Here is a 26,975-nt window from a genome sequence, read left to right on the forward strand (position 1 = left end):
ACACAGCCAACAAGGGCATGGACTGCAAGAATGGGCTGAGGTTACCAGCAAGTAACGCAGACCCCAAGTTCCGCTGATGAGCAGTGATACCAGGCGTCAAACAATTCTAATGACACAATCATTGTTATTATATGGAAAACCCTTTAGGCTAGAATCACATACAGTTTTGGGGGCCAAACACAGGAGTATATTCAAAAATAGGAAAAGAAAAAAGGAAAGCCTGATAACGCCCCTCTTTTACATACACTACCATGTTAGGCCCAGAAACAACGTACGCAGTTCCAGCCAAAGGGTCCATTCACACGTCCGTAGTGTATTGCGGATCCGCAATACACCCGGCCGGCACCCCCATAGAAATGCCCATTCTTGTCCGCAATTGCGGACAAGAATAGGACATGTTCTAATTTTTTTTCCGGAGCCGCGGACCGGAAGATCGGCTGCGCGCTCCAGAAATGCGGAAAGCACATAGTGTGCTCTCCGCATCCATTCCGTCCCCATAGAGAATGAATGGGTCTGCACAATTGCGGAACAGATGCGGACCACAATTGCAGACGTGTGACTGGAGCCTTAGAGTCTAACTTCATTCTGTGATTTTTTTTTTCACATTTGTGTTGCCCAATAATATAACAGCTGCTGCATAATGTCCAATGTGGACAGTAATAGATTTTCACATACATGGCTGAAAACGGAGCAAGAAATTAAAAACAGAAATTATAGTTTTTGCTAGGTGTTAAAGGGCATCTGTCAGCAGATTTGCACCTATGAAACTGGCTGACCTGTTACATGTGCACTTGACAGCTGAAGGCCTCCGTGTTGGTCCCGTGTTCATATGTGTCCGCATTAGTGAGAAAAACAATGTTTTAATATATGCAAATGAGCCTCTATTAGCAACGGGGGAGTTGCCCTTACACTAGAGGCTCAGCCCTCTCTGCAACTGCCGCACCCTTTGCCCTTGATTTGACAGGGCCAGGCAGTATAAACTTCATTGCACCTTTCCCCGCAAAGTGCAGAGCCTCTAGGCGCAATGGCAACGCCCCTGTTGCTCCTAGAGGGTCATTTGCATATATTAAAAGTTTATTTCTCTCAGCAATGTGGACACATATGAACATGGGACCAACAGCTATGCCTTCAGCTGCCAAGCGCACATGTAACTGGTCAGCCAATTTCATGGGTACAAATCTGCTGACAGATGCCCTTAAAATATCAACGTTCATTCTGATTGTTATTCACAGCTGAGGTCAACAAGTGGCTGATGTGTCACAAAGATCCATACAAATCCTAACCCCCCCCCCCCGCCCCCCTCCCAAAAAAAATAAAAAATAAAAATTAAGTTGGAATCTGGCAGTAAAATTAGACATTAAAATGTGTAGGGCTATTGATAATAAACATACTTTAGCACAGAACTGAATAGTGAAGACATCCCTCACTCACTGCGCTGTCCTTATTGCCTCCCTCATATATATAAAGCTGTCTAGAATATAAATTTATATATAGCGCCAGCTTTATATATATATGAGGGAGGCAATAAGGACAGCGCAGTATATATATATATATTCTGTGTACTGCCCTGTCTAACATTGGTACATTGTCAGCAGTGAGTGCTGATAGTGGGCATACTCTGACACGCACTCATTGCTGACTGTGTACCAATGTTAGACAGGGCAGTACACAGAATATATATATGGGCATTGCAGTGATAAGGTACATAGCCCTTACGTTAGGGTGTCTCAACTATGGTTTTATTACATGGGAAAAAGGAATCTTGAAAGAAAGGAAAAAGAGTGTGTAGAGACAAGATTTAGCATGTTTGAGAAAAATCACACAAAAAAAGGAAACCAACAGCAGCAAACAAAACATACACCAACATATGGAGCTGCTGTGTTCAAGACACAACAATATACAGTTAAAATAAGATGGGACATGCCTTCTCCCTCTTCACTTTAGTCTCTTCTGCTGGTTGGATATTGCATAGCTGTGTAAAAAGTGCTGAATTTTCTGGGGAATAATCAGGACACTGATGTACTTTTTTTGGTAAACTTCTTTTATGAGGCTCCGGATCCCTGTCAAGTAGCTGGCTCAAATACCTGTGCGGCCAGGAACAGCGCAGACGAAGTGTGAAATAAATCTTAGGGCTTAGGAGCCAGGGATTTCCCTAGAAGTCTCAATGGTGCGGTGACCTAACTATGTTATTAGGCAGTTGTCGATGAAAATTGGAGTAGGACTCGTCACAGTCACCTTCAATGTCTGCATCCTCCTCTTCATCGTCAAAGAGCTCTTCCTCAAAGTAAGATCCTCCAATGCCATACTCATGTTCGTGAAGAGAAACCTCATTTGAGTTCAAGTGAGACGAACCTTCCACAAAATCAGCGAACCTGGGGGTTTCACAAAAACAATACATTTTGTTAGAATTTTCAAAGCTACAAGATAAAGTGTGCTATACTGTAAGAAACGAAGGCAAAAGCTTTTCACAAAGTTTGGTACCATTAAGGAATCTCAGTGTGTCCATAAAACGTAAAACTTTGACAACATCCAGCCCCTGCACCAATCTCTCCAGACCATTCCTGTTAACTGAGACTAAGGCAGAAAGCTTAAAGGGGTTCTCCGGGAATTCAGAAAACAAAATGACTGAAAATACTTAAATATTACTCTATTATAAATATATTCCCAACTACCTTTCATTAGTTATAATGGCTTGTTTTGTCTAGGGAGCAATCATAAGGAAAAATAAAATGGTCGCCGTCCTATTAGTTCACACAAAACCTGTCCTAATCACAGAGCAGGACCAGTTACTTTAGAAACACTAAGCTAAAGAGCTGCCTCATCCTCCTCTCTGTTCTACTTGTCAGGGATTGTGATCCTGAGTACAGATGATAAGATCTTCAGCTGAATCTCTGTAGGAATGGGGTTCATAAAGAGACATGAAATACAGAGAGGAGATTGGGATGTGGCTAATGAGCAGCAGCTCTTGTATGCAGTCTCCATTACCATAGTCTGTACTTCATGTCTCCTCAAGAACTCCACTCCTACAGAGATTCACCTGTTTTCAGTATCACAATGCCTGATAAGCAGAGTAGACAGGAGGATGAGGCAGCTCTTTAGCCCCAGTGTTGGAAAGAACTTGCTCTGCTGTGTGATTAGGGCAGGTTTTGTGTGTACTAATAGGATGACTGCCACTTTAATTCTCCTAGACAAAACAAGCTATTTTAACTAATGGAAGGTATTTGGGAATATGTATTTATAATAAATTCATATTTAAGTATTTTCAGCATTTTTATTTTCTTAATTCACGGAGAACCCCTAATGTATTGTTTTTATCCCTATGGCTTCCTTTGCTGGCTGGATTTATTTTTCCATCACATTATACACTGCTCGTTTCCATGGTTATGACCACCCTGCAATCCATCAGTGAGGGTCGTGCTTGCACACCATAGCAAAAAGTGCCGGCCTCACTGGTGGCCAGAACCATTGGGCGCACATAGGCTGGTGCTTTTTCCTATAGTGTGCAAGCACGGTCCTCGCTGATGGATTGCAGGGTGGCTGTAACCATGAAAATGAGCAGTGTATAATGTGATTGAAAAATTAATCCAGCCATCAAAGGAGGCAATATGGACAATCACAATACATTAGTAAGTGCCTGGTATTAACTTTTTCTACTTAATACATTATATTTACTGAGGTGAGACAAACCCTTTAAGAGAAGCATTCCTGTTTTGACTACTATGGGAGGGGAGGCAGAACTGTGAATACTAAAGGGAGGTGTAGTTGTGTTCTGATTGGATGGGGGACCGAGGCCTCTAAGCTGGGACTGCTGTGTGAGGACAGGAGGGCAAAACATGCTGTCACTACATGGATGGAAGTGTGTGTGTGTGTGGGGGGAGTAGTCTAAGGGGGTACACATTTCTTAGGGTACATTGACATGATAGGATAATGGTGCCGCTGGGAGGTACACCACAGCACAGTGCATGGCAATTGTGTGCCATGGCAAGGACACATGCAAATACAGCAAAAACAAAGAAGATAGTGATCGGCACTGCTGCGAGCGGATATGTCAAACATATACAAATACATAACGGGAATTCACTAAAGATCAGTGTTTCATGATCTGGTCTTAATCTACAGTGCTCTTCTGTAAGAGGCACATCCTCTTAATAAATTTGTCAAGTCTTCAGGCATATCAAGTGCCAAAACAGAAAATCTAGAAAATAAGCTGGTGTGTGAACTATACTAAATCTGTGAGGCCATGAGACACCGAACCTGCTCTGGCTAGGCCTTGGAATGTTCTTAAATAATGTGTGCCAAGATGTGCGGGTTTTTGAATGGGGAAAATGCCCCTGCGTCTTATGGGGTGAATACTAATGAGTGCTTCATTATGGAAGCCGACAGCAGGATGAAGAGGATCGCGATGTAGGTGAGGAGCGGCGGCATCCGGAGCAGGAGAGGTAAGTGTTTATTTTATAAAACATGAGGCAATATGGGTTTGCTGGGGGCTGATCTGGGGCAATATAGGGCTACTGTGGGCTGATCTGGGGCAATGGGGGCTAACATGAGAGGCAATGGGGCTACTGCGGGCTGCTATGAGGCAATGGGAGCTGATATGAGGCAATTATGAGAGGCAATGGGGGCTGCTGGGGACTGATAAGAGGCATATGGGGGCTGATGAGAGGTATGGGGCTCTAATCTGAGATCTGATTGGGGGTCATTCACATTGGGGTCTGAGCTGAGGTCTGATTGGGGGTCTGATTGCTGGTCTGACCTGAGGTCTAATGAAACATTTTTTTTCTTATTGTCCTCCTATAAAACCTAGGTGCGTCTTATGGGCCAGTGCGTCTTATAGGCCGAACAATACGGTAGTTTAAGTCCTCACCTGGCTCAGTAGGTACCTAGATCTCAGATTCACTCATGCCTTTATACTAGGATGTATAGCTACATACATGAATTATTATTGAGGAAAATGCTTCAAGCAGAAACATGACCACTGATAGAGATTTTAGGCTGATCTGCCAGTCTATAGAATATAATGGGAAAATCTGCCTATTATCTTCTTAATGCTAACAAACTGATTCACCAATCCAAAGGAAAGCAGGATCTGCATTAACTCAGGCAACAAAAATCATAAAATGTCATCTCTACTCACCAACAGTATACAGTTTTATAAACCCTTACTGGTTCTTAGCATACTTATGGGTTAAAACCCAGCGAATAAGTGCATGCAGATTCTCTGGTATGGTGAAGACTACTCCGATGGGGCTGAAGTCGTCTTGGCCCAGTGATGGCAAACCTATGGCATGGGTGCCAGAGGTGGCACTCCGAGCCCTCTCTGTGGGCACCCACACCCTGGAAAAAGTCAATTGTGTACCAATATGCCTTAGACTTTTTCTGCCATTCATCAGTACAGGGCATGCTATAAACAGCACAGGCAGTGCATTGAAAGTAGGCAGGCTATTATAGCTAAATGATAAAGTACATGGAAGATGCACTATATTGGACTGTAGTATTCAGGGTAAGTTGCCGCGTTGGCACTTTGCAATAAATAAGTGGGTTATGGGTTGCAGTTTGGGCACTCAGTCTCAAAGGTTTGCCATCACTGTCTTAGGCTTCTCTTCATGCAGGTTCAAGCAATTTGGTTAATTCCCAACACGCACAATTTTAGGCGTTGCCTAAGAAACACATCTTTTTAGGGTGACCTATCACATCTAACTTTTCTCTATACACCCCCCTCTTCTATCTCATCCTTCAAAGTCTGATCCATCATCCAGCACACCCCATGCACTACAGATATCAGCTGGTGACGGGCTCATCCAGCTTTCTATCTACTCCCCTATTGTGTTAAGGTGGCTGGATCATGGTGTGAAACATGCACTTGTTACCTTCTGTATCTCATCTATCTCCTCATACGTTGTAAGCTCTTGTGGGCAGGGCCCTCGTTCCTCTTAATTGTTGATTTGTTTGATGCTGTGTAATGTATGATTTTTTTTTGTACATGGACCCCCTGACCTTAAAGCGCTGCGGAATATGTTGGAGCTATATACGGTTAGGATCATGTAGCATAATAAAGCTACATGTATACATTGGTAGAATGTGCATGATGGTACCGACACATACAATCTAACTAAAGGACGACAAATGCCTCAATTCAAAAAGTAAGTACCATGTCCTCCCTTCCTCTTCTCTCTTTCCAGTGAGGGACATCATGGTCCTTGAATATTCTGACCTAGCGAGCAATAAGATGTTTACAAAGTAAATCTCACTGCTTAGTAAAGATGGTTATTAGTTCTCTTCATACATTTAATATTAAAAATAAAAAATAAAATAAAGATAACACTTGTGGCTATGCTTCATGTAGACTCATGTTCTGGGGACTATGTTTCATACTACTGAACAAAGGATGAGCAAAAGGCTACAAGTCTTCATTGATTCAAATAATGTCTCCTCTTCTTCTCCCCACCCAGAGAATACACATACTTAATGAAAACCGAGAAAGACAAAAACAACTCAGTTTAGGGCTACCCGTACACGACACAGTTCAGCCGCAGAATCCGCAGCAGATTACCAGTCACTGCCAGGCTGCACCTGTACTTGCTCGTACAAGTAGAGCCCAGCAAGTATAGGTGTGACCCGCCAATTAAAATGGTTTTCCGAGAACTTTATACTGATGACCTATCCTCTATATAGGTCATCAGTATCTGGTTGGTGGGGGTCTGACACCCGCGACCCATGACAATCAGCTGTTTGCCGCCTTCTCACAGCTTACCAAGAACAGCGCTGTGCAATGTATAGTGGTTGTGCTTGGTATCACACTCAGCCCCATTCACTTGCCTAGAAAAAGCTGCTCACAGAAGTATTTGTGTCTGATCAGCGGGGGTCTGGATGCTGGACCCCCACCAATCAGATACTGATGACCTATCCAGAGGACAGGTCATCAGTATGAAGATCTTGGAAAACCTCTAACGGTAATCCTTATGCAGATCCTGGGACCAGACCGCACCATGTACAGGCACCATAAAGTGTTAGGACACTTTACTACGAGTACATGCAGAACCTTCCATTTCATGAAAACCAATCCTGGATTTGAGCCAGATGGAAGTATTTAATAGGTTTGATTTTAAACACTTGCTGTCTAGGGACATAGATTTCGATTTTGATATCATATTAAGCCCTGAATCTCAGATTATCTGATATAAATTGAAAAGCTAAGTGCAGCACTCGCTTGAATTTGGGCAGCAGCATGAAAAGTTTTGCTTCCTGGTTCTGTGCATCAGTAGAAGGGAAGGGAAACTGCATGCGACATCAGAAATTTAGACCGCAGTCTGTCACTTTCATCTCTCCTGTACAAAGCCTCCAATGATCCCAGGGGGATACAGGAACTCCTCTTCAGGTTATCACTCGCCTACCATTCAGGGAGGATATGTGCCCTTTGGATTGGGGTATGGGGGGGGTGAATTATTTTTCTACTTAAAGGCTATGTACACCATTGGGTGCAATTTTATTTTTATGATTGTATTTTAAACATTTTGGGCTAAAAATATTTATTTTCAATTGGTCTTTATTAACAATATTCAGAAGTTCAGTCACAAAAGGGTTAACTATTTGTCTAGCTGTGTGAATCCTACTGCTCATCTAATGACCCTTATCTCTAAATTACTAAGAAGTCATAAACACTTATTTAAAGGGAACCTGTCACCAAAAAAACGCTTACTAAGCTGTTAATAGTACCTTATAGTGCTGCATAGTAGTTTCCTAATGCACTTTTTCATCGTTTAGCCGCATCTAGCCTCCTTGAGAAATCAATGTTTTATTCAGCCGCTGCCCCCTGCTTCAAGTTAGGTTTGAAGTCAAGGGGGCAGCGGCCTAGGCGTCTCCAATACTGTTCTCCCCGCCTCCCGTCTTTATTGACAAGCCGGATCTCAGTGCCGGGACCGCGCTGCGAGCCCGCATGCGCAGTAAAGGGCTGCTGTAGCGCGATCCCAGCTCCGGCTCGTACACTCAGCCGGCTTCAGTTTCGCTACTGCGCATGCGCCCGCCAGCCTTACATACTAGCACAGTTACAGAAGATGCCGGGCGCATGCGCAGTAGCGAAACTGAAGCCGGCTGAGTTTACGAGCCGGAGCCGGGATCGCGCTACAGCAGCCCTTTACTGCGCATGCCTAGTTGGGAGGCATGAGGAACAGTGGTTACGTGATGGCATGAATAAACAGCGAACAGGCTCTGGATAGCCGAGACAGACCACCAGTAGGGAGCATTGTTTGATCAGCCAACAGGCACTAGCAGCTCCCAAAGTTTCATTGCCCATCCAGACACGGATGGCACCTTCATTACACACCCCTGTCTCTGGCTGAATCATTTCCAGGCACTTTGCAAAAGGAAATATGGTGTGTCAGCGCCCATTACGTGTCCTTACAGCCAGCCAACATCACCTTTGTTTACCGTGGTGTCTTGAACAATAAACCTGGACTGCTGCGGACTGGAACCGTATGGTCTTTAGTGATTAATCCAGATTCTGCTTGGGATCCAACGATAGTTGGGTTCGAGCATGGAGGCCTCATGGTGAGCCCTTCAACCCTGCCTTCACTGTGGAACGACACAATGGAACAAAACAATAACAAACACAGGTGCACTCTGCAGTCTCACTAAATCCTCAAACTGATTTTAAAATTGAGAGATTAGTCAACATGTCCTACGGTGTAGAACATGTCTAAGCCCGGACACCACGACAAGGTTTCTCAAGTAGCCCGGGACCCTACACTCTCCTACCTGAGCCGTATGGGCGATACCAGGAGCCAGTGGGCAAATTACAGGAGCATAAGGCCGACTCACAAACAACTCACCAGTTACCTCCAGCATGTGGCCATGCTTGCAATGGGAGGAGGGAGGAGTCTGTGAGTCCCACTCAAGACTTGCTGATATGTCCCAGGCCTCACAGGTGCACCTAAATGTGACCTGTAGATGGAAAACAGGCACATTTAAATAGGAGTTTATACACCTCCAGGAATCTATATATACAAACTAAGAAGACAGGTTGGCATTAGCAGGAGGTGCTCAAACCCACATGCAGTTGTGCATATATATAGGGGAGCAAGTCCTGCACTTGTGGCCCGTTGCTAATGGCAATCCCCAGCAAAATGCATACAATGGAGGATGCCCGCGGCGAACCACAAGTGTTCTGTTATATTGTTATATTAATTATGACATCCGCACTTGTTACCTTGTGTAGGATGTCTATTGTGGTACTTGTGGTTTGCCGCGGGCATCCTCCATTGTATGCATTTTGCTGGGGATTGCCATTAGCAACGGGCCACAAGTGCAGGACTTGCTCCCCTATATATATGCACAACTGCATGTGGGTTTGAGCACCTCCTGCTAATGCCAACCTGTATTCTTAGTTTGTATATATAGATTCCTGGAGGTGTATAAACTCCTATTTAAATGTGCCTGTTTTCCATCTACAGGTCACATTTAGGTGCACCTGTGAGGCCTGGGACATATCAGCAAGTCTTGAGTGGGACTCACAGACTCCTCCCTCCTCCCATTGCAAGCATGGCCACATGCTGGAGGTAACTGGTGAGTTGTTTGTGAGTCGGCCTTATGCTCCTGTAATTTGCCCACTGGCTCCTGGTATCGCCCATACGGCTCAGGTAGGAGAGTGTAGGGTCCCGGGCTACTTGAGAAACCTTGTCGTGGTGTCCGGGCTTAGACATGTTCCACACCGTAGGACATGTTGACTAATCTCTCAATTTTAAAATCAGTTTGAGGATTTAGTGAGACTGCAGAGTGCACCTGTGTTTGTTATTGTTTTGTTATATTGTTATATTAATTATGACATCCGCACTTGTTACCTTGTGTAGGATGTCTATTGTGGTACTTGTGGTTCGCCGCGGGCATCCTCCATTGTATGCATTTTGCTGGGGATTGCCATTAGCAACGGGCCACAAGTGCAGGACTTGCTCCCCTATATATATGCACAACTGCATGTGGGTTTGAGCACCTCCTGCTAATGCGAACGACACAATGGCCAGCTGTTGGTGCAATGATCTGGGGAGCCATCGCATACGACAGTTGGTCACCCCTAATATTGATACAAGGGACACGGACACTGACAGCAAGGGTTTCTCAGGATTGTCTCGGCTAGATTGTAACGCTTCCATGGTCTGCCTGGTCGCCAGATTTATCACCAATCAGGCATTTATGGGAGCAGCTGAGACACCAGCTTCAGCAATCTACCATTCTGCAGGATGTACAAGCCCAGCTGTAACATCGGTGGGCAAATGTGCCACAGGATACCATACAGAACATGTATGCCTTCATGTCCAACCATATCTCATCTTGTACCCAGGCTAGAGGCAGCCCAACAGGGTACTAGAGAGTCTTTTCAGTTGTACAGTTTTCTCCAATAAACCTATCCTTCCGCTCTAATATTGTAATCACTTACATACAGTACAGACCAAAAGTTTGGACACACCTTCTCATTCAAAGAGTTTTCTTTATTTTCATGACTATGAAGGCATCAAAACTATGAATTAACACATGTGGAATTATATACATAACAAACAAGTGTGAAACAACTGAAAATGTCATATTCTAGGTTCTTCAAAGTAGACACCTTTTGCTTTGATTACTGCTTTGCACTCTCTTGGCATTCTCTTGATGAGCTTCAAGAGGTAGTCCCCTGAAATGGTTTTCACTTCACAGGTGTGCCCTGTCAGGTTTAATAAGTGGGATATCTTGCCTTATAAATGGGGTTTGGACCATCAGTTGCGTTGAGGAGAAGTCAGGTGGATACACAGCTGATAGTCCTACTGAATAGACTGTTAGAATTTGTATTATGGCAAGAAAAAAGCAGCTAAGTAAAGAAAAACGAGTGGCCATCATTACTTTAAGAAATGAAGGTCAGTCAGTCAGCCGAAAAATTGGGAAAACTTTGAAAGTAAGGGCTATTTGACCATGAAGGAGAGTGATGGGGTGCTGCACCAGATGACCTGGCCTCCACAGTCACCGGACCTGAACCCAATCGAGATGGTTTGGGGTGAGCTGGACCGCAGAGTGAAGGCAAAAGGGCCAACAAGTGCTAAGCATCTCTGGGAACTCCTTCAAGACTGTTGGAAGACCATTTCAGGGGACTACCTCTTGAAGCTCATCAAGAGAATGCCAAGAGTGTGCAAAGCAGTAATCAAAGCAAAAGGTGGCTACTTTGAAGAACCTAGAATATGACATATTTTCAGTTGTTTCACACTTGTTTGTTATGTATATAATTCCACATGTGTTAATTCATAGTTTTGATGCCTTCATAGTCATAAAAATAAAGAAAACTCTTTGAATGAGAAGGTGTGTCCAAACTTTTGGTCTGTACTGTATATCATTACATTCATACATAGAAAGTTAGACAGTCTAACAACTCCTTGGTGCGTTATTTTTTTATTTTTGTCTGAGTGTGTACTTTAAGAAAATATATGGGTTTGGGTGCTATAATTCAATCTTTGCAAGTCAAAAGTGTGAAGATTATTTTGCTAGCTGTTTAATTCCCTGCTACAAGTCCTTACAAAAGGGTATTTGAAGGTAACCATTAGATGAAGTACTAGTCTTCACCACTAGATGTCAATATTCTACAGCCATCTACTTATAGACTGTGTATATTGTACAGGTACTAATCACCACAACCATAGTCCAGCACCTAAAACCACATCGCAATAACGCACCCATTTCTGCATTACATAATGAATGTGCATACCTAACTCAATGTATGGGAACCAGAAATATTTTCTTTTTTGCATCCAATAAGATTTTGAACTTTCTAAGGGCTCTTTCACACCTGCGTTCTTTTCTTCCGGCATAGAGTTGCGTCGCCGGGGCTCTATGCCTGAAGAATCCTGATCAGTTTTATCCTAATGCATTCTGAATGGAGAGAAATCCGTTCAGGATGCATCAGGATGTCTTCAGTTCCGGAACGGAACGTTTTTTGGCCGGAGAAAATACCGCAGCATGCTGCACTTTTTGCTCCGGCCAAAAATCCTGAAGACTTGCCGCAAGGCCGGATCCGGGATTAATGCCCATTGAAAGGCATTGATCCGGACTTAAGCTAAACGTCGTTTCGGCGCATTGCCGGACCCGACATTTAGCTTTTTCAGAGTGGTTACCATGGCTGCCGGGACGCTAAAGTCCTGGCAGCCATGGTAAAGTGTAGTGGGGAGCGGGGAAGCAGCATACTTACCGTCCGTGCGGCTCCCCGGGCGCTCCAGAGTGACGTCAGGGCACCCCAAGCGCATGGATCACGTGATCACATGGATCACGTCATCCATGCGCATGGGGCACTCTGACGTCATTCTGGAGCGCCCCAGGAGCCGCACGGACTGTAAGTATGCGCTCCCCCGCTCCTACTATGGCAACCAGGACTTTAATAGCGTCCTGGCTGCCATAGTAACACTGAAAGCATTTTGAAGACGGCTCCGTCTTCAAATGCTTTCAGTACACTTGCGTTTTTCCGGATCCGGCGGGCACCTCCGGCAACGGAAGTGCACGCCGGATCCCAACAACGCAAGTGTGAAAGAGGCCTAAGTATTTCCACTTCAAACTGGCAAAGTCATAGGTTTTATAGCAGTGGTGTAAGTTGAAGCTCAGGGGCTGCAATGCAAAATCTGTACAAGGTCCCCACCCACCGTGTGCCATTTATGATGGAGTATTCTTCTAGGAAAGGGGGACTTTTTGGGGCCAGTGCCCAGGTACAACTACTACCTCTGCACCCCCTCTAATTACATCCATTTCAGAGAACTGATTTGACCACCTTATTCAATATAGCTTTACATGATAGAATTAATATTGGCGACGTTGCCTTGTGCATTATATCAACTTAAAATGGTCTATGCCTGCAGATTTAGACAGTACATACTTTCTCGTGCATGGCATTGGGGGACACAGCACCATGGGTATATGTCCAACTACCACTAGGAGGCGACACTAGACATAAAAAGTGTTGGCTCCTCCCCGTTGGGCTATACCCTCTCCACAGACACTAGGCAGCTCAGTTTTGTTCTAGTGTCCATAGGACGCAGACCTGACCTGCTTTTTTGTGCAGGTCATCCTGCTACTTTTTTATTTTATTTTTTCTTTAATCATTTTTTCTTTCTCTGCAGGTTTCGGCCTGCGGCAGGGGTGGCTCCATCGTGTTCCACTTTAGTTGCCCCCCTGCGGGCGCGTACTCAGGTACCTGGCAGCCACCCAGTCCCCAAATCTGCTTCCGCAGTGGAATTCCGGCAGTCCCACGGTTCCCGTGTTGAGTCCGCCGAGGGGGTGGTTACTGCTGCGCCTGAAGACGTCTGAGGGTGAGTATGTTAGATTAGGGATCCCACCCTCCTTCCCGGGCCTGGACGCGTTCCCCCCTCATGTTCCCTACCCGGATACATGATACAGCTATTATTGCTGTGTGGGACAATGCCTTGCCTCTGATAAGCTGCCTTGCCTCTGCTACATAGCTTGTGGGTTTTTTCTCTCAGCTGTATCCTGGGCCCTGAAACCCCTGGCCTTCCGTTTTTTTCTCTCCCTGGGGGTCTCTTCCTCAGCTCTCTCCCCCACCTGGCCCCCGTTTGTCGCGGCAATTCTGGGGCACTATCGCGGTCGCGGCCGTTCGCTCCCGGCCGCGCTCCATTACTTTAGTCCCTGGCTTTTTGTGCCTACTAGGCCGCAACTCCCCGCCCACTTTATTCTCTTCCCGGGCTTACTCCGTCTCCTCCCCTCCGTGGGGGGAGCCTGGGAGGGGCCTCTTCTGCCTGCCAAGCCGGCCCCAGGTTCTCTGCTCTCTCTCTGAGGGGCGGTTCTTTCTCCGGCTGTCGGCTCCTGCTATCTCCGGTCGCCAGCTTCTGCGCTGGGTGCGCTGCATAACTCCTGGGGTCCGGTAGGCAGCCTCTGGCTGAATTGCTCCACAGGCCCCTTCCCTCTCTCCCCTCTCTATTGCTGCATTCTCCTGCAGCCCTGCCACCTGCATGAGGTTTCCTGCCTACTATATAGCTGCTGCAGCACCTCTTGGGAACTGTTGTTTCCGGGGTTAGATAGGTCAGCCCTGCTGCTCTATGGGGCCTCCTCTCCCAGCCTCCGTATCGGATCGCCACGATTTTCGTGCGTCCGTTGTCTACGTGCAGCCGTTACACCTGTCGGGCTCTATGGTGTGCCATGCGGCCCTATTTCCCTCTTTTTAGGTGAAATAGAGGGCATTCTTCAGTTGCCATTGCACTTACCTTGTTGTGGTGTGCACCTGTCGTTCCTTGTGGTACCGTGTGGCCCTATTTTTCCCTTCCCGAGCGAAATATAGGTGCCATAGCTAACGTGGCAGCCGTTGCACTTCTCTGGTCCTAGGGTGCTCCATGTGGACCCTTCGCTCTAATCTTAGACCTAGTACCTCGGCCATCTCCAGATGCTGTACCCATTGCACCGGTCTGGTCGTACCTCTGCACTACACAGCCTCATGTCTACCTTACAGGTTGAGGACCTGTACCCTCCAAATGCGGTCGCATTCCTGGATGCTGTGGCTTTGTTTCCACCCTCCTTAGTGTGCAACATGCAGCCACTTTACCTCGGTTTTGGGCGTGTATTTTTAGTACCCACGTGCTGGGCCCTATGGTGCAATCTGTGGCCCATACATTTTCTGTATTACTGGGTGCTTCCTTCCCCGGGCTCTACTCTGTGCTGCGGATGTTGGTTACTTCCCTTTTCGGCATCCTGGTTCAGCACGAATATGGTAGCCATATCTGGCAGGGGTGGGCCAGCCCAACCTCCTCCTTGTCGGTCTACTTCTACTTCTGGTGTACCCAGTATATGACTGATCTGTTCTGATCTGGTGGGTGGTCCACATACAACCACGCTCCCTACACCATGGCCTGGTGGTTGTTGGTTTTTGTGCTAGGGTTGCTATTGCCATCCTTATCAAATACTACTTTCGGCTGCACTCCGCGTTCCACATATTATAAAGGAGTATCCGCGCTGTTTTCTATTACAGGGCGGACCATTCCTCGTGGAGTACAGTGATCTCCACTGGATCTTCTCCTTGTTGGGATACGTAGCTTGCTGAGCTCCGGCCGCTGCGGTAGTTTTTCGGCCATCACTTGATGTCCTCCGCCACACGGAATCCTCCTGGGGTCAGCGACATTTCCTCGCTGGACGTCCTCCCTGATGAGTCAGGGACAGAACCACTGAGCGTCACACACCTGCCTGGTAGGTGAATTTTCTGCTGATTGCTCTGACATAGGACAGGGTTCCGTAGTTCCTTCTGGGTCCGGGTTTTCCCTTATATCTATGCTTAGTTGTACTATCTAACAGAGGGCAGTCCTTTGGGACCTTGCTATTGTCCTCGCCCATCTGGTACTCTCTCCCCCTGGGAGCCTTCTGTATGTCGGTCGCAGCTGGTTTCTACATTTCGTGTAGTCACCCCCGCTTCTTTTATAGCGACTTCACCATTCCTTATGCATATGGGCGTCTGTTGTTTTAGTGGTACAACCCAAGCCGCTGTATTTGCCCTCCCCGGGACAATGTATGCTGATTGCTAGCCACTATTCTTGGAATGGCTAGTTGTCCATGGCCAATTCCTTCCCACAGGGTGGTTCTTTTCATTTTTTCTTGGATATTCTGGTTTTTGTTGTCCTCTGGTGGTTCAGTTCCTGGTTCCTTGTGAGCCCATTGCGGGTAACTCCTTTCTGGAGTCCCTGTCCCCGTTCATTTGATCACACAGATTCTGTAGGATTATCGTTGTTTGGGAGGGGCCTGGGTTGATTGTTCCCCTTGCGGGTTCCAATAGCCTTTTGGACCTCATGGGGTTCATGTCTGTCTTCCCATCCTCCCACTTCAAGTACCTGGTGTTGAGTGGTTTAGTGCTACGGTTTGCATTTCCACCTTATGGTATCCTTCGGGAGGGACTCCCCCTGTTTGTAGAGCCTTCCTCCTTAGACTTTTGGGAGTACTCTCCTTCTCCTCCCATGGCTCTCAGTCCAGTGTGTCCCTGCTGAGATTTCCTTGCCCTGCATTTCCCTGATACTTTATTTGGCCGGAGTTTTCTCCGGTCTTGCGCTTCTCAGCGATTATTTTATTTCAGGGGCTCGTTCCTCGTCTCCTGGTTTTAGGATGCAGGTCTTCTCTTATTTTTTTCTTTTTACCTGGCCTTTACTTCCTACCCCCTCCCTTTCCAAGGGTTGGCGGTTTCCCTTAGCGCCTTTGGGAGTTTTCTCTTTCCAATTGGACGTTTATCTTTATCACCTGCTTCGCGGGGGGGGGGGGGGGGGGGGGGGGGGGGAGTCCTGCTCCCTTCATATGTGAGCCTTGCTATGGCTTCCCTCTCTCCAGTGTGCCCCTGCTGAGATTTCCTGGGCTTGCATCTGGTTCCCTTCTTCCCTGATAATGAGTTTCGCCAGAGTTTCTCCGGTCTTGCGCTTCTCAGAGGCTCGTTCCTCGTCTCCTGGTTGGGGATGCAGGTCTTGTCTTTTCTCTTTTCCTGGTTTTTACCTACAACCCCCTCCCCTTCCAGGGGTTGGCTGTTTCCCTTAGCGCCTTTAGGATCTTTTCCTTTCAATAGGGCGCTTAGTTTTTTCACCTGCTTTGCGGTGAGAGGAGACCTGCTCCACTCACATGTGAGCCTTGCTATAGCTTCACTCTCTCGTTTGGCCTTCAGTGGTTCCAATTTCCCTTGCTCCCCTGGCCCTTCAGGGGTTGACCTCAGGGTGTTTGTGCTTTCGCCTGAGACAATTGGGATGTTGGGTAGATCCGATACGCGATGCTGTCCTACTTTCACTCCAGCCTTCGGCTGAGCTGGGTGTTCCTTGCCTTCTTCTTGCATTTGGGACCTTCTCCCAGGCATTTGTCCTGGGGTGCTGGCAGTCGTCACTGTGGCCTCCTTGGAGTTTCTCCCTTGTTATGAGGCGTCCTGCCTATTCCGTGCTTTTCTCCTGTTGGGTCACATGGTTCTCCCGCACCTGTATGCCCACAGGTGGCATGGTTGTTCTTCCCACCCTCGGGGACTGCTTTGGGACGTCCCATGGTGCTGTGTCCCCCAATGCCATGCACGAGAAAATTGGATTTTTTGTACTCACCGTAAAATCCTTTTCTCGTAGTAGGCATTGGGGGACACAGATCCCTCCCTATGTTGTTTTACTTCAGCTTCTCCGGGCTGGTCTCTTGATCTTTCCCGGTACGGGAGTTGTTGGTTCCTTGCCTTTCTTCTCTCTCCTACTGCTTTTGGTACAAACTGAGCTGCCTAGTGTCTGTGGAGAGGGTATAGCCCAACGGGGAGGAGCCAACACTTTTTATGTCTAGTGTCGCCTCCTAGTGGTAGTTGGACATATACCCATGGTGCTGTGTCCCCCAATGCCTACTACGAGAAAAGGATTTTACGGTGAGTACAAAAAATCCAATTTTCCTGACCTCGCCCATTGTAGCTATTCTTAAATTTACAACTGACTTCATAATGAATATTGTGTACCCCCTGTTGCTATTATGGTACTGTAGGGGCCATTGCCTCACTTTCTAAGTTCTCAACATCCAGACCGTTTACCTTTTTGGGGACTGGATACGTGAAATCACCTTCCAAGCTTGAAAATCTGGGCTACTGCAGTATTCCCGCAGGTCTTCCAAAGCTTTTTTTGTTTCCTCTTCCCCCTGTTTCCTGAATTCTTCCTCCGTCAATAGACGAGGCGGCTCGGGTTTCATTCTGGATTTAACAATGATTCTACATATTTCCAATGAGAAAATTTGCAGAAAATTAATTTTTCAAAATGCTTCTGGACTTCATCATCCACATTCAACTTAAATAAAAAAAACTAAAAAATCTCCATAGTGCTCTTAAAACCTCTTTTATCTATGTGAAGACTTAGGCTACTTTCACACTTGCGACTGCCCGCCAGATCCGCATGTGACTGAAAGCATTTGTGAGACGCATCCGGATGCGGATCCGTCTCACAAATGTCTTGTATCTTTTTTCACATTTTTACCGGAAGGACGGATCCGGCATTTTCAATGCCGGATCCGGCACTAATACATTCCTATGGGGAAAAATGCCGGTTCCGGCAAGACTTCAGTTTTTTTCGCCGAAGATAAAACTCTAGCATGCTGCGGTTTTATCTTTTGCCTGATCAGTCAAAATGACTGAACTGAAGACATCCTGATGCATCCTGAACGGATTACTCTCCTTTCAGAATGCATGGGGATATGCCTGATCAGTTCTTTTCCAGTATTGAGCCCCTAGGACGGAACTCTATGCCGGAAAAGAATAACGCTAGTGTGAAAGTACCCTTAGACTTGAAGCTGCAGACCATGGCGCACATTTACTAAAGAACTACTATGGAACTGAGCATGTGCGACCATCTCAGCAGGTGGACATGCATATTACTATACAGACTAAACACCAGGAGGCACCATTAAATGATGTTGATATCTCACAACTGGTGCATTTTTGTAACAAAGTAAATTACAAAATTAACTAGTTTTTCATGTTGAATTATATGAAATTAACATTTAAAGGAGAGAAAGGAGGAAAATAATTATAAGAACCAACCCACCACAAATAAAAAAAAGAACTACAGAGGTGACAAATGTACAAAAGATTCCAATGATCCCAATTAATAATAGATTTGAAATATTAGAAGAACATCATTTTTTAGATGCAACCCCACCACATCACGGGACACGAATACGACACAGAACACCACAATCACATCGCGAAGGACGATCACGCCAACGGACACCGCGCCAACGGACACCACAATCACCAGTAAAAAGACACAGGTCACAATACAATCACTCATACAATCTGAGACAACGATCACAGGATCGGAATCACAGGGAACAATATACACAGGAGACATACGCACCAAAATCACCGCCATATCGGCTGAGGAACAAGTATGCACAAAGACACCAAATAAACAAACACAAAAAACAAAGAAACCGATACGAAGGTGAGGAAGGAAGAAAACACCACAACAGATAACAGTAGACAGCACAGATGATTCCATCATTAATTTAAGTTCAATCACTCTCACTTCAGCACAGGCAAATCTATTAAACAAGGGACTAAAATTTGCACCTACTAAAAAATTAAATAAATTTGACACCTATATTGGAGTGGAGAAATACATTAGGAAATTGTGTTTGAAAAAATATTTCTTAAAAAATCCCATAAGTGTGGATCAAAAACAGGATATATACGTCCATACAAATCTGAAAGAAAGGTCTAAAAAATATCCCCGTCAAGAGATAAGTCAGGAGATAGCAGCATTTAGACAATGTGTGGAAACAGATTTAAGGAAATTAAATGATAGACCAAAGAGTCAAAATAATCTGAGCAAAAAGGAAATCGATGCGATTAAGGAATTACAATCCCATGAGATTGTTATACACCCGGCAGACAAGGGTGGCGCCATTGTAATCCAGGACCTTTTAAACTACAACAAGGAATGCTATAGACAATTATCGGACACTGACATAAAAAAAATTAAAAGGTAACCCCACGACTCAGTTTTATCAAGAACTATCAATGTACTGTGACAAAGGACTGGAAAAGGATATTTTATCAGACAATGAATATCATTTTATTCGCAATACAGAACAGAGAATACCGGTTCTGTACTGTCTGCCAAAAACCCATAAGGACAAAGACAATCCACCAAGCCGCCCCATTATAATCGGGCATAGGGTCACTAACGGCTAACCTGTCACAGTACATAGATAGTAGATTTTACCCTAGGTTGTAATAACCTATGTCGTATATTAAAGATACAACCCAGATAATTAAAACTATAGAGAACCTAAAATATGATCCAAGTTGGATCATAGGGACCCTGGATGTCCAATCCCTGTATAGATCATAAACAAGGGATTGAGGCCACAAGAACACAGTTGATCCAAGAAGGCAGGTTACATATGGAACCGATTGACTTTATAACAGAAGGTATACAGTTCATATTGGACCATAATTATTTTTACTTTGATTCCCACTACTACCTGCAGATATGCGGAACGGCCATGGGTACCAGGTTCGCCCCCAGCTATGCAAATTTGTTCGTGGCACATTGGGAATCCAACTCCATTGTTCCGAGGCTGGGGGTGGACCTGGTACTATGGCAACGTTACATTGATGATGTTATTTTTGTATGGAAGAGTGGTGAACAAGCACTTCTACAGTTTTTAGAAGAAATCAACAATAACACATACAATCTGAGATTCACCTCAAATGTCTGTTCGGAAACTATAGAGTTTCTAGATATCCAAATAATTAAAAATGAGGACAAATTAAAATGCAATACCTATCAGAAGCCCACAGCCAAAAATGGCTATATATTGTTCACAAGCTGCCATTTGTATAAATGGCTTTCAAATATTCCACAAGGGCAATTCTATAGGATAAAGAGAAATTGCACTGACGAGGAGACATTTGAGGTGGAAGCAGAAAAAATTAAGCAATCTTTTGTGAATAAAAAATACCCAATAAAACTGCTGGATCAATCATTGGCTAAAGTAAGATCCTTAGATAGAAAAACCTTCTTTGAGGATAACTTGGAACGTAAAGAGCAAACACTGGAGGACAACCAAATGAGGATGGTTCTACCATACAATACAGAAAAATTCTAAAGATTATTCAGAACCACTGGCACCACATACAAATAGACAAAATAGGTGCATTTGTCCCCCCAATACACAAGATAACCTTCTCTAGGGCTCCTAACCTAGGTTTAAAGGTGGCACCATCCATTAGAAAAAATGGTAAAGAAAACAAAATAAAAAAGTATTCAAAAATGGGCAGATATAACAGGCTTCTTTAGATGTGGGAAGTGCTCAAATTGCACTATAACATCATTCCCGAAGAAGACCGTAGAAGTAACATCAACTACGAATTCCCATACCCACCCTATTTCTGAATTTCTGACATGTTGCACTACCAGCGTAATATACGTGTTGGAGTGTCCATGCCAGAAGCAATATGTGGGACGCACAAAAAGGACATTTAAAACCCGTATCGCGGAACACATCTCAAATATAAAGAAAGGGTATATAAAAACACACAGTTTCAAATCATTTTAAAACTGTCCATAATTAGGATCCATCTGGCAGCCATAGAAAAGGTAGAAAATGATTGGAGAGGAGGTAATCATGTTCGCAGAATGTCCCGTTTGGAGTCACGGAGAATATTTGAATTTGACTCCATAGTACCAAAAAGCTTAAATGCAGAATTGGAGCTCTTTGGCTTCTTATGAGGAACAAATATAGGGGTGGGTGCCTCCCGTCGACGGGAAATGGATAGCCTATAAGTAGCTCGTTTTTCCCTCAGCGGAAGGTCCCCACCCTCATTACTACCTGTTCGTATGATCCTCCTGTTCTTTGTACATACTGACCAGATCTTCACGTATTTTAGAATCTATTTTATTATATATTTTAATGGATTTTATGATTGTATAAATAAAATGTAGATGCTCGTATGTGTGCATATGTAACTTTTCTGCAGCACGAACATTCGAATATAATTTTCGAATATATACAATCAAATGCTGTGGATACCGATTAAATCATGCTAACATTGCCACAGTACGAACATTCGAATATCATTTTCGAATATTTGAACGATTAGATATAGTCGAAGGTGTATGTTTATTCGCGATTATATTATATTATAGTAGAAAAATCGCAGGTGATTTACATATGATCCATTTCGATGTAGTCCGGGCTCCAGTTTTCGCATCGAGGATTTTTTTGTGTCGAATTACTCGATTTAATCGAGTAATCGTTTCAGCCCTAGAATCCAGGTGTTACCAGCGAGTGCCTGCTACTCCTTTCTTATACAATTACTTACACATACGCTTGGGTGAAGCCTAGCAAGTGCACCGCTACCATTAAGTCAGACGGTGGAGCCACCTTATTCTAGCCCCTATTCTTTATATAACATTTAAAGGGGTTATCAGTGCCTGGAAATGCCTCCCCCATATGCCCAGGCCCCTCATACTGATTTTACTTACCTGGCTCTCCACTCCCTGCGCCGCTCCTGGTCACAACACGGACACCAGTGCTTCTCCCCATGCGCCGATGGCAGCCAATGGTAGGCAGTGACGGGGACGATGCTAGGGAGGCTCGTCCCTGTCTCCCATTGGCTAGGATATGGGTCTAAGTTGGAAGTATAACTTGTAGCTCTCACGAAAATTAACCCCTTCCCGACCTTTCACGTACTGTTACGTCATGGGAACCACTGAGTTCCCGCAATTTGACGCAATAGTACGTCATAGTGATCGCGCGGGCACTGGAGCTGTGCGCGCGATCACTGCAGGGGCCCGGCAGTCAGTGGTAGCCGGGCCCCTGCTGTCCTGCTGTATCCGCTGGCATTGCTGTAAAAGCCAATGCCGGCAGATTAACCCCTTCTATGCCGTGGTCCGCGCTGACCACGACATAGAAGAGGTTTGTGTCAGGTGAACGATCGCATCGAGTCCCCGCGCTGCTGTGGCAGGGACCCGATGCGACACAAGGCAGCCTAAAGCCGTGCAGAGGCTGCCCAATGCCTTGCACGGCATCGGGAACTGCCTTCTACGGGAGCCGAGGAGATCCAGCATCAGGCTGGGTCTCCTAGGCAACCTGTTAGTGTATGACTCAGTGTCATACACTAACAGGCAATGCATTACAATACAGATGTATTGTAATGCATTGCAGAGGGGATCAGACCCCCAAAAGTGAATGTCATAAATAAAGTAAAGTAAAAAAAAAAAGTGTTTTTAATAAAATTAATAAAGTAATAAAATCAGAAAATTTATAATAAAAAACAGAAAAACAAAAACAAAAAAAACACACATTAGGTATCGCCACGTCCATAATGACCGGCTCTATAAATATATCACATGATCCACCCTGTACGATAAACACCATAAAAAATATAAAAACAGTGTAGAAAAAAAGGAATTTTTGTCACATTACATCACAAAAATTGCAACAGCAAGTGATCAAAAAGGCATATGCCACCAAAATAGTACCAATCAGACCGTCACCTCATCCCGCAAAAAATGAGACCCTACCTAAGAGAATCGGTCAAAAAAATAAAAAAGCTATGGCTCTCAGACTATGGAGACACTAAAATGATAATTTTTTGCTTCAAAACTGCTATTATTGTGCTAAAGTGAAAAAAATAAAAAAAAGTATACATATTAGGTATCGCCGCGTCTGTAACAAACAGCTCTATAAAAATATCACATGACCTAACCACTCAGGTGAACACCGTAAAAAAAAAAAAAAAAAAAAAAACGCCATTAAGTGACCAAAAAGGCGTACGTCCCCCAAAATAGTACCAATCAGACCGTCACCTCATCCTGCAAAAAATTAGACCCTACCTGAGAGAATCAGTCAAAAAATAAAAAAAAGCTATGGCTCTCAGACTATGAGACCCTAAAATATTATTTCGGTTTCAAAAATGCTATTATTGTGTAAAACTTAAATAACTAACAAAAAGTACACATATTGGGTATTGCCACGTGCGTAACGATCTGCTCTATAAAAAAAGTCACATGACCTAATCTCTCAGGTAAAAGCTATAAAAATAAAAACTGTGCCAAAACATCTATTTTTTTTGTTACCTTACCTCACAAAAAACATAATATAGAGCAATAAAAAGATCATATGTACCCCAAAATAGTAACAAAAAAACTGGCACCTTATCCCGTAGTTTCCAAAATGTGGTCACTTTTTTGAGTTTCTACTGTAGGGGTGCATCAGGGGGGCTTCAAATGCAACATGGCATCTAAAAACCAGTTCAGCTAAATTTGCCTTCCAAAAACCATATGGCGTTCCTTTCCTTCTGCGCCCTGCCGTGTGCCCGTACAGCAGTTTACGAACACAGGGTAATAAATATTGAATATTTATTTGGCTGTTAACAATTGCTTTGCTACTGGAAAAAATTGATTAAAATGTAAAATCTGCCCAAAAAGTGAAATTCTGAAATTTCATCTCCATTTTCCATCAATTCTCGTGTAACACCTAAAGGGTTAACAAAGTTTGTAAAATCAGTTTTGTATACCTTGAGGGGTGTAGTTTCTAAAATGGGGTCATTTTTGGGTGGTTTCTATTATGTAAGCATCACAAAGTGACTTCAGACCTGAACGGGTGCTTAAAAAGTGGGTTTTGGAAATTTTCCGAAAAATTTCAAGATTTGCTTCCATACTTCTAAGCCTTCTAATGTCCCCAAAAAATTAAATGTCATTTTCAGAATGATCCAAACATGAAGTAGACATATGGGGAATGTAAAGTAATTACTATTTTTGAAGGTATTACTATCTATTATAAAAAGTAGAGAAATTGAAATTTGGAAATTTGCCAATTTTTAAAAATTTTGGGTAAATTTGGTATTTTTTTATGAATTTTTACCACTGTCATGAAGTACAATATGTGACGAGAAAACAATCTTAGAGTTGAGGCTGCTGGAGTTAAGTGGGCAAAAGCCTGAGTATGGTGCCGCACAGTCATAGCTAGATCCTGAAACACATTTAACAGACTATCCATCTGATCACCCAGCTGCTTAGCAGGATCCATAGATTAGGCTGATTATTCTGTAATGTCAATGTAACAAAAAAGCCAAACAGACAAATGTGGTGTACCAGACACACTTTGCACAAGCAGTCACACTATGAACTACGGCTGCAGCTATCGACTATTTTTGTAATTGAGTATTCTATTAATCTAACGATTGACTACAAAAAAAAAAAACCTAATAAAAAGATCAGATCAGACCCCCCGCCCCCTCCAGTGGCATCAGCTGCCCCACCCCCCGCCACAATGCCACCATCTCCACAGCGCCAGTACTTACCTTTCCTGTAGGGGCGCAGCTCCAAAGCTCCTCCATAGTCTTCTCCGCACACTGCACTGTTGTCCTGACGTCACACAGCGTCGGGTCATAGTGCACTATTACGTGCACTATAACCTGACTATGTGTCAGAATACATTACATGCATCAAGGATTTTTTTTTTTTGTCAAATTACTTAATTCAATCGAGTAATCGTTTCAGCCCTACTCTGAACACCCTTGAGGGACGGGGTACTCTTCACCTGCCTCCAGCAGGAAGGGGGACTTTGGCAGAGCCTTTCCTAGGTATTAAATAGCAGGGCAGCTGGTGGCTGGGCACACTGCCCACAGTTGGGCAAAAAAAACCTAAGTAAATACCGTGACACTATGCAATGGTGAATAGGGAAACACGAGAATGGTCAGTAAACGTAAGCCAGGGCACAAGAACAAGAAGACAACCAAAACCAAAGCCAGAGTCAATAACCAGAGAAACCACTCACCAGATAGCTTCAGAGCCAGAGAAGTAACTGAATAATCAGCAGTGAGTGGGGAAAAAAGGAGATTTTTTTGTGAAACTCACCTGTAAAATCTTTTTCTCGTCTTTTCCATTGGGGGACACAGACCATGGGTATAGCTTAGGCCATTACTAGGAGGAGACACTATGCAAATAAGAAAAAACAGCTCCTCCTCCACTGGCTATAACCCCATGCTCCAACAGGAGGACCTCAGTGCGTGCAAAAGCAGTAGGAGAAGGAGACCAAAGACCAAATATTAACAAAGAACAACAGAACCTAGGAATACCGCCGTCAGGGCGTTAACCATAAGGTCCCAATAGAATAGAACCAACCCCTCCTGTAACAGACAAGAATGGGTGGGAGCTGTGTCCCCCAATGGAAAAGACGAGAAAAAGATTTTACAGGTGAGTTTCACAAAAAATCTCCTTTTCTCGCCCATTCCATTGGGCGACACAGACCATGGGACGTCCTAGAGCAGTCCATGGGGTGGGGAAGACCAGCACCTCCAGAGGTAAACGTCCAACGGTTAAACAGGAACCACAGCCTGCAATACCTTGCGCCCTAGGGCAGCATCAGCCGAGGCCAGAGTGCAGCTGGTAGAACTTAGTAAAGGTATGTAAGGACGACCAGGTGGCCGCCTTACAACGCTGTGATGTAGAGGCTCGATTGCGCCTAGCCCAGGAGGCCCCCACCGCCCTGGTGGAGTGCGCGGTAACCCCCGCTGGGGGAACCCTACCCCAGGACCTATAGGCCATGGCAATAGTGGACCGAATCCACCGAGCCACAGTGGCCTTGGCGGTCGCCAGACCCTTACGAGGCCCCTCGGGAACCACAAAAAGAGAGTCAGAGCGGCGAAACGGGGCAGTAACCGACAGGTACACCCGTAAAGCACGGACAACATCCAGAGAATGGAGAGCGCGCTCCTTAGGGTTCGCCGGGGCGGGGCAAAAGGATGGCAGGACTATGTCCTCATTAAGATGGAAGGCGGAGACCACCTTGGGCAAAAAAGAAGGGACTGGGCGCAGTACCACCTTGTCCTTGTGGAAGACCAAAAATGGCTCTTTAGAGGAAAGGGCGGCCAGGTCCGATACCCTCCTGATAGAGGTGATGGCCACCAAAAAGACCACCTTCCAGGTGAGAAGACTCAGGGAAATGTCCCTCAGGGGCTCAAAAGTAGCCGCCTGGAGAGAAGACAGAACCAGGTTCAGATCCCAGGGGGGCAGAGGAGGGACATACAGAGGGACAGAATGCGCCACCCCCTGCAGGAAGGTCCTCACCGGACCTAGCAGAGCCAGAGAGCGCTGAAAGAAAATGGCCAGAACAGAGACCTGACCCTTCAGAGAGCTCAGGGACATTCCTATCTCAAGACCCGACTGGAGAAAAGAGAGGACCACCGGGAACGGAGAAATGAAGGGGAAAAACGCCTATCTTCTCGCAAAAGGCAAGAAAGGCCTTCCAGGTACGATGGTATATCCTGGAGGAAGCCGGTTTCCTGGCTTTGATCATGGTCTTCACGACAGAGTCAGAGAAGGCCCTCCTCTTCAAGATGGCGGTTTCAACAGCCACGCCGTTAAACGAAGTGGTTGTAAATTCTGGTGGAAGAGAGGTCCTTGAGACAGCAGGCCCTCCCTGAGAGGAAGAGGCCACGGAACGTCCGCCAGCATCCGAGTGACCTCCGAGAACCAGGCGCG

At 45.1% G+C, this 26,975-nt stretch overlaps 1 protein-coding gene across 4 annotated transcripts in view; it reads right to left on the reverse strand.

The window, feature by feature from the left end:
• Positions 1 to 433: 433 nt before the first annotated feature.
• Positions 434 to 26,975, reverse strand: part of NEMP1 (nuclear envelope integral membrane protein 1) — a 57,462-nt gene continuing 30,920 nt past the window's right edge. For 3 of the 4 annotated variants that reach the window (XM_040425709.1, XM_040425712.1, XM_040425711.1), the window contains exons 8-10: positions 17,519 to 17,692; positions 6,149 to 6,211; positions 434 to 2,372 (exon numbers count right to left, since the gene is read on the reverse strand). In XM_040425709.1, coding sequence (XP_040281643.1) covers positions 2,162 to 2,372; positions 6,149 to 6,211; positions 17,519 to 17,692 — 448 coding nt within the window. In that variant the 3' untranslated portion in view covers positions 434 to 2,161. The remainder of the gene's footprint in view (positions 2,373 to 6,148; positions 6,212 to 17,518; positions 17,693 to 26,975) is intronic. The other variant, XM_040425710.1, reaches the window with a different exon arrangement.

This window comes from Bufo bufo, chromosome 3 (genome assembly GCF_905171765.1).
Source record: "Bufo bufo chromosome 3, aBufBuf1.1, whole genome shotgun sequence".
In the NCBI taxonomy this organism is placed as follows: domain Eukaryota; kingdom Metazoa; phylum Chordata; class Amphibia; order Anura; family Bufonidae; genus Bufo; species Bufo bufo.